Raw genomic sequence first — 16,953 nt, forward strand, 5'->3', positions numbered from 1 at the left:
GACCACCTTGAGAAAACAAAAAACAAAAAGCAGGACGCCACAAGTGTAAAGTGTAACACAGGCCTGGGGCTCAACTCGTTTTCAGAAGAACGAACTTCCTCAAAACCAGCCAACCACTGTGCCCTCTGTAGGGGAATACTTTCCACTTGGAACAGTGATTTTCAACCTTTTTTTTTTTCTTTTTTTTTAAATATCATGGCACACATAAACTAATTACTAAAATTCTGTGGCACACCAAAAATATATATATATTTTGCCAATCTGATTAAAAAATAGGTATAATTTTGATTCATTCACACCAGATGGCTATTATTGTGTTGGCTGTTGTCATTATTTTATTTGACAACCTAAGGGAAAAAGAGTTCAGTTCCTCTGACTAAAATAGGTATTGCATGTTTTTAAAATTCTTGCGGCACACTAGTATGCCACTGCGCACACTGTTTGAAAATCGCTGACTTAGAGCAATATTACTTTTTTCAACTGCACTCTCAAACTCACTCAAAATAAGAAAAATGTCTTTGAAAGATAAAATTAAAAAAGCAGCAGGGGCTGAAAACACATAAGCTTCCATATCATACTACTCACTGGAACAAGCAATGTCATTTACCATAGTGCTGGAACATTCAGAGAAATGGAGACACCGAGGGCATATGGGGAGAGGGTGGCTGGATAGTAGTGGAGGCAGAGAGAAAAATTATCATACATAGGAGAAAGCAGAAAAAGACAAGAGTGTGAGGAAGAGAAATAGAAAAAATAGGGCTGCAGGCACAGGAAGAGGCAAAACCAAGTAAAGCAGAAACAGGTGAAGGCAGAAAACGAAAATAAGAATGAGAAAGTAAAGACTACCTAGTTAGAGAGACATTTGAAAAAGGAAGTGAGCATGATAGAGCGAACAAGTGAAGTAAAGAGAGAGGGAGAAAATACTCATTGACAAAGAGATGAGGAACATCTTTCATATCTTTGAACTCTTATACAACAAACAATGCTGGGGAAATAAAGCAAATTTGGTCCAGCAAGTGCTACTTGGGAAAGATATATATGAAAATGCTGAGCTCCTTGGTTGCTTTAGCTCCAAACTAAATTTTTACTCAACCCACACAAATTTACCTCTGCAAACCCCAAACAGAACAGTATCAAGGACATGCCACAGATACTCAGGAAACCTCAAAAACTACAGTCCTTCTAATTACACTTAAAAAGAAAAATGCACCATGGACTCTCACCATGGAAACTGATAATGCCCTGAACTGAAACTAACTCTTCAGAGGAGATATCAGGAGATCCCAAGCCAAAGGGAGAGTGGGGGTGGGGGAGCAGTGCAACCCTGATTAAATGATAATTAAGATTTTCAGGAAGCAATATGAGAAAGTCACTCAACCTGAAACACCCCCTTATATTTATTTTTAAATATATTATTTTGTGTTATCTATCCACTATTCCTCTCAATAGAGAGGATTGTGTTCCTTATTAAAGTAGAACTGGCAATGTCACGGACAATGTCTTTAACAAGGTCCTGATGGGGAGAAAAGGTATGTGGGATGGAGGTAATGGTGTGACAAGAGACAGAAAGGAACACACAGGTGGGAGGAGGGACACTTCTCACACACAGTTCTAGCGAAGTGAAGCCTATTAGGCCCCTAGGTTGTTACGTGAAAGAGATAAATATGAGAACCCAGGCTCCTTGATTACCTGGCCTCTACAATTATCTCATAGACTTAATTTTTAAAACATACCCATTAAGCCTTTAACCTAGCTGTACTAAGATCTAGAGCACTGGAGATACTGGAGATAACTAACATCCAAATGTTCCTGTTTGGAGGACAGGGATGCACCATGGACACTCACCATGGAAACCACTGATGACTAAACTGAAGGACACCAATGCAGAGAGAGGAAAGGATTCTGAAGGCCAAGGAAGGTAGTGGCAGGGCAACTCTCAGGCAGGTTATGTAGGAAAATCTGCCCCTCTGAGCTGCTCTGGGTTACTTTCAAAACCCTTCCCACTAAATCTACCTCTAAACCATCTCAAAACAGACAACTATTGTGCATAGGATGTGACACAAAGTGGGTCTTCAATGAACACTAGGTGGTTAAATTATAAGTAAGGTTTCTCAATCCCAATCTTCCTCTTAAATGTTTTAAAAAATACGTTAATTTTCTGTCATCTCCATTCTTCTTCCTTAATAAGGAGGATAGTGACATTTGGAAACATTGGAAAAAAATTATTAATCTCCCCACTTGCATTTTGTTTATAGTAATGTTATATCACATATATAAGTTACAAATATGAAGAGCATGTTATTACAATGATACCGTTCTGCAAGTCCAAAATTCTTGGTTAATAATTAAACAGTAAAGTATTTTTTTTAAATAAAATCATCTGTACATATACTGTAGAAATTTTACACCTTAAAAAGTTATTCAACAAGTTGCAGAAAAAAATTACTGAAGAAACATATAGCTGAAAAAAAACTACTTGAGCTTTTTACCATTTTACATTATTACTGTCTCTAGTATTTCCTTCTCAAACAGAAATTCCTATGCTCTATAATGTTGCTCTTGAGTCAGCCATTCTGTGGAGTTTCAACTTATATATTGTTAAAATCTTCTTTCTCATGTGTTCTCTGCAGTTTTAACACAGTATTGTCATTTTTACTAGGTAGGTGTCTTCATATTCCTGAAACTCATTCTGTAGTTTAGGTAGCCTACTTTTCATTACAGAACACGGTCCTAAAAAACGACTTACAATGCCTGGAGACATTTTTAGTTGTCACAACTCAGGAGAAGGTTTTACTGACATCTAGTGGCTGTACACCAGGGATGCTGCTAAATAGCCTACTTGCACAGAAGAGAAACCCTCCCAAAGAATTACCTAGCCCAAAATGGTCAACAGTCTCAAGGCTGAGAAACCCTGCTCTAGATCCAATTACACTCTATAAGCAATGCTGAAGACAGAGGATGCACTAAATTACAGCACAGGATGCACTCAGCAAAATCTAAACTCAGCCATTTTATAGAGCAAACACACACTTGAATTTCCCGCCAAAATATAAGATGGCTCTGTCTTTTGGTTTTGTTCCATCCACCAAAAGGGTGGATTACAAACAAATATTTGGTAATACGCAGTTACAATCGGCCCGAGTTTACACGTTTCCCGCACTCCACCGCAAATCTATATGAACCGAGTTAAAGACGGCTCCCGCGGAGTACGCGCAATTCACGCGAGCCGACTTAACTCGTTTCCCGCACTCCAAGTGTTAAGTAAATTGCAAGAAAAATATAGAAAGAAAATCTGTAGATTTTTTTAAAAGCCTTAAATTTTTATATATATCAAATGCAAGAATAAATGAGACCAGACTTGCCCTTCTACTATGTTGTCTTCAGACACTGTACTACAGGTAGCACAAAACTGTGATCCTTGAGAGAAGGGATCACAAATAAATGAGGTAAACCCTACAATGGCCCCAACTTTCCACCTGGAGACACAGTCTAGTCCAGCGGTGGGCAAACTACGTCCTGCGGGGCGGATCCGGCCCGTTTGAAATGAATAAAACTGGAAAAAAAAAGACCATACCCTTTTATGTAATGATGTTTACTTTGAATTTACATTAGTTCACACAAACACTCCATCCATGCTTTTGTTCCGGCCCTCTGGTCCAGTTTAAGAACCCATTGTGGCCCTCGAGTCAAAAAGTTTGCCCACCCCTGGTCTAGTCCATGGCACAGGAAGGGGAAAGCCATGCAAAGTGCAGTACTCTTGTTGAGACAGAGATCATAGTCCAGGCTGACTGGGGCAGCTGAACTCTGTAGGGCAGAGTAACAGAGAGGAAGGAAGAAAACTCCAGAAATGTGCAGAGGCAATTCCTTAATTCTCTTGCTGAATATAAAGCTGCACATGTGTAGGGAGAAATTCCACAAGAATGGGTTGCCATGGGAAATGTAGCAGGACATTTCCTACGGTTCCCACAGGGCTGAGAGACCTCTTGAGTTTTTATCAGCCAGACCAGGAGGGGAGACCTGTTGAACACGCGAAGAGATCCCAGAAAGGCATGTGTTAGTAGTACATCCAAACGGGCCCTAATAAAAATAGCATTCTAGACTCACCCCAATGAAGCTTCAAAACAAGTCTCATTTTGTAAATTTCCATAATGTGTTGTAGCACTTACAACATATACTGAAGTAAAATGCATGACAATACCACAAAGTAAGAGAGGAGGGAAATGAAAGTATATAAGATTCTTACATTACATGTGAAATAGCATATGTTTTAGGTATCTGTAATAATAAAAGCATAATATGCTAGTTAGACCAGACGTCCTTCCGGACATCCTTCCTTCCAGACAAAGCCGCAGTGGGCGGGGCCGAGGCAGAGGCCCCTTGCCGTGGTGGTGGTGGTGGTGGTGGTGGTGGTGGTGGGCGGGGGCGGGGGGGGGGGGGGTGGGGGGGGGAGGGCCGAGGCCCCTTGCATGAATTTCATGCATCGGACCTCTAGTACTATAATAAGTAGAAATATATAATAAAATCTTCAGAGATACAGTAAGCCAATAGAGGACATAAGTGGAATTTCAAAAAAATTAATCCAAAAGAAGAAAAAAAACAAAAAACAGATGAGACAAATTAAAAACAGCAAGATGAGATTTAAACCCAATCATATCAATAATTACATTAAATATACTCTAAACACACCTATGAAAAGTCAGAAATTGTCCAATTGTATAAAAAAGTAAGACCCAACTACATACTGACTGTAAGAAACAGACTTGGAATACAAAGATACAAATAGATTGAAAGTAAAACAACAGAAAAAGATGTACCATGCAAATATGAATCAAAAAATTAGACATAGTTCTATTATAACAGACAAGGGGTTCTACCAAAGATAAAGAGTAACATTTCATAATGATAAGTCAATTCATTATAAAGACTTAATCCTAAAAGTATATGCTCCTAAAAATAGAGTTCCAAAAATATATGAGGCAAAAACTGACAGAACTGTCAGAAAAAAACAGATAAATCCAATATAGTTAAGATTTCAACAATCTTCTCTCAGTAACTGATAGAACAGAAAACAGAAAATTTGTAAGGATATATAGGATATAGAAGATTCAAACAATATTATCAGCCAACTGATAGACATGTACAGAAAACTCTACATAGCAACAGCAGAATACACATTCTTTTCAAACAAACATAAAATATTCACTAAGACCATATATAGGACCATACATACAATAACTCTCAATAAATTTAAGAGGGTAGAAATCATACAGTATATGTTCTGACCCAAACAAAATTAAATTTGGAATAAATAACAATAAAATAATTGGGAAATCCCTAAATATTTATAAATTATAAAATATATTCTTAAATAACCCATATGTCAAGTTTCCACAAGGGAAATCTGAAAATATTTTGAACTGAATGAAAATGAAAACACATTTCAAATGTATAAGTTACACAGTGAAAGCAGAGGTTAGAGAAATATACAGCTTTAGATGTTTTTGTTAAAAAGAAGGGTCTAAAATCAGAGATCTAAGCTTCCACTTTAAGAAGCTAGAGAACAAAGAACAATTTAAACACAAAAGAAGTTAAATAAAGGAATCAATGATAAGAGTGGAAATCAATGACATAGAAAACAGACAACAGAAAAATCGACATAACTAAAAGCTGGTTCTTCGAAAGAAATCATTTAAAGACATACATATTTAGCTAGACTGATAAAAAAGTACGAAGAGAAAACAAATTACTAGTATCATTAATGAAAAAAGGGACATCAGTACAGACCTTACAGATATTAAAAGAATAACAAGGCAATGTTATAAACAAGTTTGCCAATATATTCAACAACTCAGATGAAATGGAAGAATTTCTTGAATGACATAAATGACCAAATCTAACACAAGAAATAGAAAATCTGAAAAACCTTACATGTATTAAAGAAATTGAAAATGTCTCAGAAAGAAAACTGCAGGCCCAGATGGCCTCACTGATGAAATCTATTGAATCAGATCAAATAATCCCACAAAAACTCTCAAAAAATAAAGATAGGAACATTTTCCAACTCATTTTCTGAGGTCAACATTACCCTTATTCTGAAATTAGACAAAGACATTATCAGAAAAACATACCAAATTTCTTGACATAGTATTAGCAAGTCAAATCCAACAATATATAAAAAGGATAATACATTATGACCAAAGGGTTTGTCCCAGGAATGCAAGCTTCCTTTATTATTCAATAGGGGAAAAGGGGGCAGGGGGAATCTTCTCAACAGATGCAGAAAAAAACATCTGACAAAATTCCACACCCATTCATGATTGAAGCAGTCAGCAAAGTAGTAGAAAAGAACTCCTTCAACCTGATAAATGGCATCTACCAAAAATCTACAGCTTACACCATAGTTAATGATGAAAGACAATGTTTTCCCCTTAAGATCAGGATCAATAATGTTACTGAAGGTCTTAGACAGTATAATAAAACAAGGAAAAAAAATAAAACACATACAGATTGAAAGGGAAGAAGTAAAACACTTTATTCTAAGTTGGCATGTTTGTATACCTAGAAAATCCTAAGACACCTATAAATAAGTTTGTCAAAACTGGGGATGGGCTTGTACTGACATTTGAATGACATACAATGAACATAGCAAGGTCACAGACTACAAGCCCAATATACCACAATCAACTTTATTTCTATATAACAACAAACAATTAGACAATACAATTTTAGAAACGAATACTATTTACAATAACATCAAAAAATACTTTTAGAAATAAATTTAATAAAATATGTACAAAATTTAAAACTACAAAAAAACCAGTGCACGGTAAAGAACTGAATAAATCAACAAGTATACCATTTTCATGGATTGGAGGATTCAATACTGTTAAGACTTTAATTTCCCTCCAATTCATTTATAATTTCAAGCAATCCCAAATAAATCTCTCCTGAATTTTTATAGAAATTGACAGGCCAAGTCGAAAATGTACATGAATATGTAAAAGATATGGAACAGCCAAAACAATTTTGAAAAAGAACAAAATCATAGGACTTACACTGCCTGATTTCAAGATTTAGTACAGAGTTACAGTAATTAAGACAGTGTGATATTGATATAAAGAGAAACACAAACCAACATAATAGAATAGAGTCCAGAAATAGGCCCACATATATACAGTGAATTGATTTTCAAGAGGTACCAAAGTAATTCAATCAGAGAAAGGCAGTCAAATAGTGCTAAACCACATTTGAGAAAAAAATGACCCTCAACTTACTTCACAGCATACCCTAAAATTGTATCATAGACCTAAATATAAAACTTAAAACTATCAATTCTTTAAATTCAGGAGTCAGAGGGGGCAGATGCCCTTTTATTATTATTATTGTTGTTGTTATTATTATTATTGTTGTTGTTGACAGTATTACAATTGTCCCCCATTTTCCATCCCTTTGCCCCCTCCACCCAACCCCCTATTTTCTTTGGCTATTTTTATAAGTAAAAGCTTTGACGGAACACAACCATGTCCAATCACTTATGTATTGTCAATAACTGTTCTTGAGCTACAACAGTAGAACTGAGTAATTGAATTGCTATAGCCTGTAAGCCTAAAATATTAATAATCTGGTCCATTTTAAAAAAGTTTGAGGATACCTCTTCTAAAAGAAAACATGGGAGGAAATCTAGGGAACAATTTCTCAGACACAAAAAGTAAGAACCATAAGAAAACATTAGTAAACTGGACTTTATCAAAATTTAAAATTTCTCTTAGAAAGACACTATTAAGAAATGAAATACAAGTCACAAATTGGGGGGAAATACCTGACAAAGGACTTGCATCCAAATTGTATCAAGAACTCTTACAACTAGGTAATAGGAAAACAAACAACCCAATAAATTAATGAGTAAAAGATATAAGCAGACATTTAGCAAAAGAAGATACAAACTGGGCAATAAGCATATGAAATAGTGCTCAACATCACTAGTATCTAGGAAATGCAAATTTAAACTCAATGAGGTACCATTAAATGTCTACTAAAATTCTTAATTTTAGCTAAACTGAAATACTAAATTTGGGGCAGGATGCAGAGCAACTAAAATTCTCACACATTGCTGCTACACAACCACTTTGGAGAACAGCCTGGCAGTTTCTTATACAGTTAAACATACATTTACCATACAACCCACCAATTCTACTATTTTGAAATGAAAAGATACATTCGTCCAAAAACTTGTACACAGGGTAGAAAATGTTTCGGTCCTCACATTGGCAAGAAATAGGCCTTTGGCAGTCAAATGGTGCTAAATAACTTGACATCATGCTATAGGTACAGTAGGAAATTATAAACAAGCAAACAAAATAGTCTTCAAAGCAGGATGTACATAGCAACTTTTTTCATGATAGAAAAAAACTGGAACAACTCAAATGTCCATCAACACATAAATGGGCAAACAAATTGTGATATAGCCTTATAATGGAATACTACTTAATAAATAGCCACGATATATCAAAAACCATAGATGAATCTCAAACACATTATGCTACACAAAAGAAGCCAGACACAAAAGAATATATACTGCATGATTTCATTTACATGAAATTCTAAAAAAGATGGAACGTAGTCTTTAGTAACAAAAAACATCAATAGTTGCCTAGGGGCAGGGATTATGGGGGGCAAGGGGGAGAGCTCCATAATAACCATGAGGGAACTTTTGGGAGTGATGGAAATGTTCTGTATCTCGATTTGGTGGTGATTACATGGGTGAATACATTTGTCAAAAGTCACTCTAAGTACATATGTAAAAATCTGTTGTCATACTGGTGCTCAATGAATACTCCATAAACTATAAGTAAAAGTATAAGAGATTCCTTTTGAATAGTTCCTCTTTACGAAAAAGAAAAATTCTTATCTAGGGAGGCAGTATCATCAAATGGCTCTTTTGCTTATTAGAGCAATAATAAAGACAAAGAAGAGAAAAATCCTCATCATACCAAAATGAGTCCCTAACCTTCCTTTTAAACCTCCTTGTTTCATTACATGCGAATGTGTCTTTATGTGTTGTGGCTCATCATCATGCTATAGGTAAGGTAGGAAAGTATAAACAAAGCAAACGAAATAGTCTTCAAAGCAGAATCATGGAAGCTGATCAGTGACATCCTGGTATGCATTAGACATAACTAGCAAATCTGGCCAGAAGGACTCTTCTACTTTCCGTGCTTATTAAAGCCATTTTCTTAACTTCAATCTCATACAAAACATCACCTCGTCTAAGAAGCCTTTTCATTCTCTCCACTGAAAAGAAATCATCCCCCTACTTTCCCAACAGACATTCAACATACATTTCTTGGGTAACCCAAGATATTATGTGTTGGGTCCTATTTATTCAGATTATCTACTTCTACCCAAGAGACTGAAAGGTTCCATAGGACCCTAACGTAGAATGGGATCACATTAAATTGTCTCAGTGAATGCTGAAATGAATCACCAATACAAATCCTTCCAGGGTGCCTTCTGGGTATGAGTTTTGTTCAACATACTATGTAACCCGGGACAAACAGCAATGGTTGCAGAAGTCCAAATTCCTAGCTAAAGGGCCTTTACAGAAGGCACTGATAATTTAGGTGGATGTTCTATTTTAGAGAGGTGGGCAGAGTGAGAATGACCAGCCATCACGGATTCCTGAACAGTGCTTTCCTCATCTTAGCCAAAGTTCTATTTCTTGCCAATGTGGGGACTGAAACATTTTCTACCCAGGCCTATCACTTTCCTTCGAGTTCACTCGTAAACTCTTCTCAGAATGAGAAGACTAGAGCTATTTGTACCATAAAAGCTAATGAAACATAAGCGTCAAGATTCCTCACTTGCACAGTTCCTACAATCAGGAAGCATTTCTAAGTACCCATTTCTGGCAAACTGCCTAAAGAAATCTCTGAAGAAAGAGATCTAAATCTCCAAGACCGTCGTAGTATTTGCTGTGATTTCTTTATTCATTCTAAATATTCACTGTCATATCTCATTTAAAATTATTTTTCGTGGAGAGGAAACCCCCTCACCAAATCTGAATAGGAGAAAAGAAAAGGGTACATGTGGAACCAAACGCTCCTTGGCTATTTCGGTTCCACTTAAGCCTTGGAACTTTCACAAAGCACCTCCTAACTTCCCCCAAAAGATCCACAGTCAGAAGACAGGATATCAAAGATGAAAAAAACTCAGTGTGGAGGGGCCGGGGTGATGATAAAGAAACGTCACTTTTGTCTCTAATGAGAGGTAGAGGTGAAAAAGCAAGATAGACTCTGGACATGTCAGAGGGTCTCAAAGACAGAGTCCCTGGCTACTCTGGGGCCAAAGGAAAGCCGTCCAGAGAACGAGGTTTGGATCATGAGGTCCTGGGACGGTTAAGAAAACAAACTCGCAGGGATACTCTCTCCTGGTAGTAGCTGCAATCCTCCGCGGGTCAATTCCTATTTTGCAAAGCACAGGACTTGCTCTTGGGCCCAGACTGGGAAATGATAGATACAGGCAGGGGGCGGGGGTGGTGAGGGGTGGGGAAGGGACAGCTACAGGGAGAAGAGAGGGAAGTGGGGGTAGAAGGGGAGGGTATGGAGAAAGTGACATAGACGCACCAGAGGGGGGCACTCAGATCGGAAGGGAACGAGAGTGATTTTCCACCTTTCGTGCGCCCCCCACCCCGCAAATGATAAACAGTCGAGAGGCCTAGGTGAGGTGAAGTGTGATTTTAAAAAAAAAAAAAGTAAATATGGAACAAGAAATGTCTGATACTTTATCTAAGTCTTTGCATTTGTCGGACTGAAATTTCAGAAAACGCCACCAAACTTCCAAAAGTGATCCCAAGTGAGGAAGGCGAATGTGAAGACCCAGCGGGGAAAGGGGGAAGGAGCCCGCATTCCGATGGAGGCGGAGGAAGGCGCGCGGCCAGGAAAGGGAGAGGGGCTGCAGGGAGCTCGGCGGGACCCGGAATGGGGTGGAAGTCCGCCAGCGAGTCTCTCCCGGCGGCCACGTCGCTTAACTCGGGACGCCAGTCCGGGGTCCGCAGTGCCCGCGAGGCGACGGCTCGCGCCCTCCCGACTTCCCCGCTCCGGCCACTCCCGGCGCACCCATGGCTCGGGTCGAACCCCTCCCCGAAGGACTGGGAGCCCCAAGGACCCCCGCCCGGCTCCCAGCGCAGACCGCAGCCGCACCGCTTCCGCTCAGAGCCACCGCGTGGGCCGCCCGGACCTTGGACCGCACCTCGCGGCCGGCCACCACGCGTGACCCCAGCCCCGAGCCGCAGCCGCCACCGCCGCGGCCGAAGCGAGCGCCGCCGACCCATACTCACCGCAGCGCTCCATCCCGCGTCCCGGACGCGGACGCCGGCCCGACACTCACGGCCGCCGCCGCCGCCGCCGAGGGCTGGAGCTCGCAGACCCCATCCCCCCACGACCCGCGGACACTCGGCCAAGCCGCCGCCGCCCCTGCAGCCACCGCCACTACCGCGCTGTCCGCCGCCGCCCCGCCCCCTGGCCTCGCTCCTCCCGCCCTGCCTCGCCCCGCCCCTGGAGCCCAGCCCATTGGCCCACGCGCGGAGGGGGCGGGGCTTGGCGCCCAGCAGCAGGTGGGGCGGTTTCTGGCTCCGGCACGCACGGAGGCCGGCTGTCAACAGCGCGGGAGCCCGCAGACTGTCCCCAACACAAGAGGTGTTGGCCAGACTGTGCGGTTTGCCGCAGGACCAGCGAAGCGAACCTTAGAAACAAGTCACCTTTTGCACCCTCCAGCAGGGAGCAGGTCTTCTGCCCTCGTTGTGTAAGTGGAGATTTCCCAGGTGGACACTTTGAATTCCTTCTAGTCAGGAATCTTCAACTTTTATCTACCTTCTTCCCCCACCCTTATGGAACAAAAATATATTTCGTGCTTAACTTTAAAACTGCCCCACTCTTTTCTATCTTGTCGTTTTCAGAAACTAAATTATCCAACTATTATGGCTTATAGAAATTGCTCAATAAATACTAGTTGAATTTCCCCCTAACTGTGCTACTTGCTATTTACCAGTAAATGCTCCCCTAAGTAATGGTACTCACCAACAACCAAAATTAAAGCATTTATCTAGAACTTGGGTCATACAACATATATAAAAAAAAGTACAGCGTTTCTCTTGAGTAATAGAGTATATATTGTAATACACCCACTCTGCCAAGAATACCCTTCCTGTCATCTAGGCTGAGACATAGCAGGCACTCCATAAGTTTTAGTTGAGTAAATGGGTAAGACTATGGGAAGGGAATTTGGAAAAGTTCCTCCATCTCAACCTCCCCTTAACTTTTTTTCAAAATATATTTTGAAACATCAGCCATATTCTCCATTCTTTTATATATATATACATACACACTTTTATTGATTTTAGAGAGAGGGAGGAAGGGAGAAGGAGAGAAAGAAACATCAATGAGAGAGAACCATCAGCTGTCTCCTGCCTGCCCCTACTGGGAATCAAGCCTGCAAGCCCAGCACGTGCACTGACCAAGAATCAAACCACAATCACTGGGTGCACAGGATGATGCTCAACCAACTGAGCCACACCAGACAGAGTACCCACTCTTCTTTTTTTTTTTTACTCTGGAAGAATATGATATTTGAAAACAGAGAAAGATGGCAATTTATTTTTGCAAAATAAATACAATTATTAACTGAGAAAGAATGACTATCAAACATATGTTATTTGAGACAGGTGGCTCATGTGTTTGGTAAAGAAAAGAAAGAAGGGAAATTCTGGCACTAAATTCTATTAACACATTAAGCGCCCAGCCTGTTTTGTCTTCTGGGCGGAAAGTATAGTGTCAGTCACCGGTGACTGACAGGGTGCTTAACGTGTCCCAGCACATGCCCTTATGCACCAACTTGTTTTTTACATATAAATGTTTCTTGGTTAAAATGGCTCAAGAGCATGGCTTTGAAGGACAAAGAATCACAGACAAACAAACTAAAATCAGAGGCATAATGGATGCTGGATTGATAGTTAAACATTTAGGACAGATGGTATAGTATTATTTTATCATTACAGTACTTATTGATAACATATAACCACTCTGTCTATTGAAATGTTCCTTGATCTTTCCATGATAGAGGTAATACTGCCTCTGCTGAAGCCTTCCTCTTCTCCTCACTGAAAATCAATCATCCCATTTGACATTATATGGTACATACAATCCTATTCTTGTGGCACTTGTGATTCTCATAAGTATTTTATTTGGTAGCATTTATTTATGCTAATTAGATTGTGAAGTTCTACAGTATTATGTTGCATAGGTATATGTCTGGTATAGAAGGGACTGAGTGTTTTCTGGAGAAATTTTGAGGGAATGACCAGTGAGCCAAGAAATAAAAATCCTTCAAGATGTGTTGCTTTTGTTTGTTTTTACCATAAACTCTGCTCAACTTGTTTAACTGGTGAAACCAAATACAATGGCTTCAAAACCACTTGCCTGAGGCAAAGCCTGTCCCAAGTACCCTGTGCCCTGAGGTGAAGGGGTTGATAATGCAGGCAGGTGCTCCACAGGGACAGTAGGGATTGGAGCCAACCCCACAGGAGAGCACAGTGGATAGGTGCTCTTCCTCTCAGTCACAGTTAAGTGATAGTCTGTTTAGGAGAGTGCAAAATCATCCACCAGACCTATTTTACTCATTGTTCAAATATGTATTGAGTACCTCCAATGGGCCAGGCATTGTCCTAAGCACTGGGATTATACTAGTGAACTTTAAATCCATTTTCAGGCTCTCCTCAACCATGATTAAATGCCTTGGAGAGGAGTTGAAATAATGCAATCAGGTAAGGGTGGCCTAAAGGCAGGTAGGCTCCCCATCACTGTAGCTGCCTTTGACCCTTGCTGCTGGAGCATTTAAAAAGAATCATGAAGAGCCCGACAGGCCACACTGAGTACAAAGACACCAGATTCCAAACTGGACAAAACTCACCAAGCAGGTTATTAATCTTGATTCCATGATGCTAGTAATTGAGAAACAAGGAATCAATTCAGACCACGTACTGGAAATAAATGTGAAAAACATTGCAAACATTCAATAATTCTGTGTTGTCATGAGGAGAGAGGAAATGAAGGCTGAAAAAAAGAAAAACTCAATTGAGTGTATGGATATGATATCATACTAATTTTATGTTTGGATTAACATATTAAATTTCAAACCCCAGTTGTTTTGTTGTTTTTGTTATCTTAAGCTCTCTGTAAGACATTTGATAACATCAATCTCTGTGCTTGAGTCACTATGTACCATGATCCTACTTAGTGTTTTAACAACATGTGTAGGTAAACTATCCCAATGGTTGGTGCAAAATAATACTATTGGCTTAAAATTTGAGTTATTGATATTGTTGTGAATGAAGAGATGATAATGACGATGATGATAGCAATAAAAACTAGCCTTCCATGGACAGCCATTGCAGTACATTGAGCTCTATAGAGAACAGGGCTGGGGCAAGTGCGAGCTGGACGGGCACTGGGCAACTATTGTGTGCTTACTGAGGAAAAGTAATTAAATGTGGCCAAAGGAGATTCTTAAGAAGCCCGGAGGCAGAATATCATCATATGCTTTCTTTGTGCAAACTTGCTGGGAGGAGCACAAGAAGTAGCATCCAGATGCTGCAGTCAACTTCTCAGAGTTTTCTAAGAAGTGCTCAGAGAGGTGGAAGACCATGTCTGCTAAGGAGAAAGGGAAATATGAACACGTGGCAAAGGCAGACAAAGCCTGTTATGAAAGAGAAATGAAAACATATCCCTCCTAAAGGGGAAACAAAAAAGAAATTAAAGGATCCCAATGCACCCAAGAGGCCTCCTTTGGCCTTTTTCTTGTTTTGTTTTGAGTATCCCCCCAAAATCAAAGGAGAGCATCCTGGCTTATCCATTGGTGATATTGCAAAGAAGCTGGGAGAGATGTGGAATAACACTGCTGCAGATGACAAGCTTGACAAAAGGACGGCTGCTGACCTGAAGGAGAAATAAGGAAAGAATATTGCTGCAAAAAAAGGGGAGTCGTCAAAGCTGAAAAAAAGCAAGAAAAAGAAGGAACAAGAGGAAGATGAGGAGGAGGAGGAGGAGGAGGAGGAGGAGGAGGAGGAGGAGGAAAGGGGAAGGAGAGGGAGAAGGAGAAGGAGAAGAAGGAGAAGGAGAAGGAGAAGGAGAAGGAGAAGGAGAAGAAGGAGAAGGAGAAGGAGAAGGAGAAGGAGAAGGAGAAGGAGAAGGAGAAGGAGAAGGAGAAGGAGAAGGAGAAGGAGAAGGAGAAGTTGTTGATTTTATGGAAGTTTTTTTTTTTCTTGTCTATAAAGCATTTAATCTTCCTGTACACAACTCACTCCTTTTTTAAAAAAAATTAAAATTTAAGGATGTGTAAGATTTGTTTCAAACTGTACAATGTCTTTTTTGTATAGTTAACACAACTACCCAATGTGTCTTTAGATAGCCCTATCCTGGTGTTATTTTCAGTAGCCACTAACCTTGCCTGGTACAGTATAGGGGTGGTACATTGGCATGGAAATTTAAAGTAGGTTCTTGTTGGTGCACAGCACAAATTAGTTATATATGGGAGGGTCGTTTTTTCATCTTCAGTTGTGTCTGATATAGCTTATACAAAGTAATTGTTCTGTTAATTAAAGGAGACATATGTAATACTTTCAACAATAAAGAATTTAAATTTTTAAAAAACACAAAAAAATAAATACCACTCTGTAATTGCAAAAAAAAAAAGTTGCAGATGTTTTGTTGACATTCTGAATGCTTCTAAGTAAACACAATTTTTTTTTATTTTAAAAAACTAGCCTTCCATGGTTTGCTCTGAGCTAGATACTATCTTAATTATTCTTTACATTTAGTGAGTCACAACAGCTCTATGAGGTACTAGTATCATCCCCATTATACAAATGAAAAACTTCAGCAGAGATCAAAAGTTCAATAGTTTCTGTTAGACTTAGAGAAAATTAGTGTTAAGATGAAGATAAGTTTGACCATACTTTTCTTAGGAAAACTTCCTGAAGAATCACTCCTCTTATTCTTCCGCTGCCTCTCTGGCCTTCTTGCTGTTCCCCGCATGTGCCAGGGGCTCTCTTGCCTGGGGGATTTTGCCTTTGCTATTCCATCTGCCTGGGATGGGCTCTTCTCCTATATCAGCGGTTCTCAACCTGTGGGTCGCGATCCCTTTGGGGGCCGAACGACCCTTTCACAGGGGTCGCCTAAGACCATCGAAAAACACACATATAATTACATATTGTTTTTGTGATTAATCACTATGCTCTAATTATGTTCAATTTGTAACAATGAAATTGGGGTCACCACAACATGAGGAACTGTATTAAAGGGTCGCGGCGTTAGGAAGGTTGAGAACCACTGTCCTATATCTATGTGACTTATTCTTTGCTCCCTTCCAGCCTCTCCTCAAATACTCCATTCCACTGACATGTTCCACTCCATAGAAAACAACATTTCCCTCTATGCTTCTCCCTATCTTCCTTCCCCTGCTTTAAATGTTGCCACCGCACTTACCATTCTGTTGGCTTGGTATAGTTGTTAGTGTATTTGTATATTTTTTGTCTTTCCACACCAGTGTGAAAATGTTAGCTATGTGATAGAAAGGACTCTGCCTGTTTTGTTCACCATTGTACTTGGAGAAGAACTTGGCATTAATCAATAAACAGAAAGGTTTAAAGAAAATAACAGTAAATATGCCTAAATACTAAATTTGTCTTTTAAAAAGATTAGTTTGTTAATATTTTTAAAGTTTTAATCAGATAAAAGGACCACATTGCTTTGTTTGACAAAGATTTTACATCAGCTGCTTGTAACCAACATAATACATGCCAAGTTTAATTACTTCACCCAATCTTAACCTGCAAGAACCATAAATAACTCTAGGATCTTAAATTATTTCCTTCCTTCTCTTAAGTGAGGAGTAAACATTTTC

The 16,953-nt window shown here is 39.5% G+C and overlaps 1 protein-coding gene and 1 pseudogene across 2 annotated transcripts in view; one reads left to right on the forward strand and one right to left on the reverse strand.

Moving 5' to 3' along the window:
* The window catches only part of ARHGAP29 (Rho GTPase activating protein 29), an 83,041-nt gene extending 71,577 nt beyond the window's left edge, over window positions 1–11,464 (reverse strand). The window contains exon 1 of one of the 2 annotated variants that reach the window (XM_070405637.1): window positions 11,336–11,464. In XM_070405637.1, the coding sequence (XP_070261738.1) occupies window positions 11,336–11,348 (13 nt within the window). In that variant the 5' untranslated portion in view covers window positions 11,349–11,464. The remainder of the gene's footprint in view (window positions 1–11,335) is intronic. The other variant, XM_070405635.1, reaches the window with a different exon arrangement.
* Window positions 11,465–14,539: 3,075 nt separating this feature from the next.
* Window positions 14,540–15,119, forward strand: LOC139002451 (high mobility group protein B1 pseudogene; annotated as a pseudogene).
* Window positions 15,120–16,953: the final 1,834 nt, after the last annotated feature.

Source organism: Myotis yumanensis, unplaced genomic scaffold (genome assembly GCF_028538775.1).
Source record: "Myotis yumanensis isolate MYYU_CA2020_CCGP unplaced genomic scaffold, mMyoYum1.0.hap1 SCAF_2, whole genome shotgun sequence".
NCBI lineage: Eukaryota > Metazoa > Chordata > Mammalia > Chiroptera > Vespertilionidae > Myotis > Myotis yumanensis.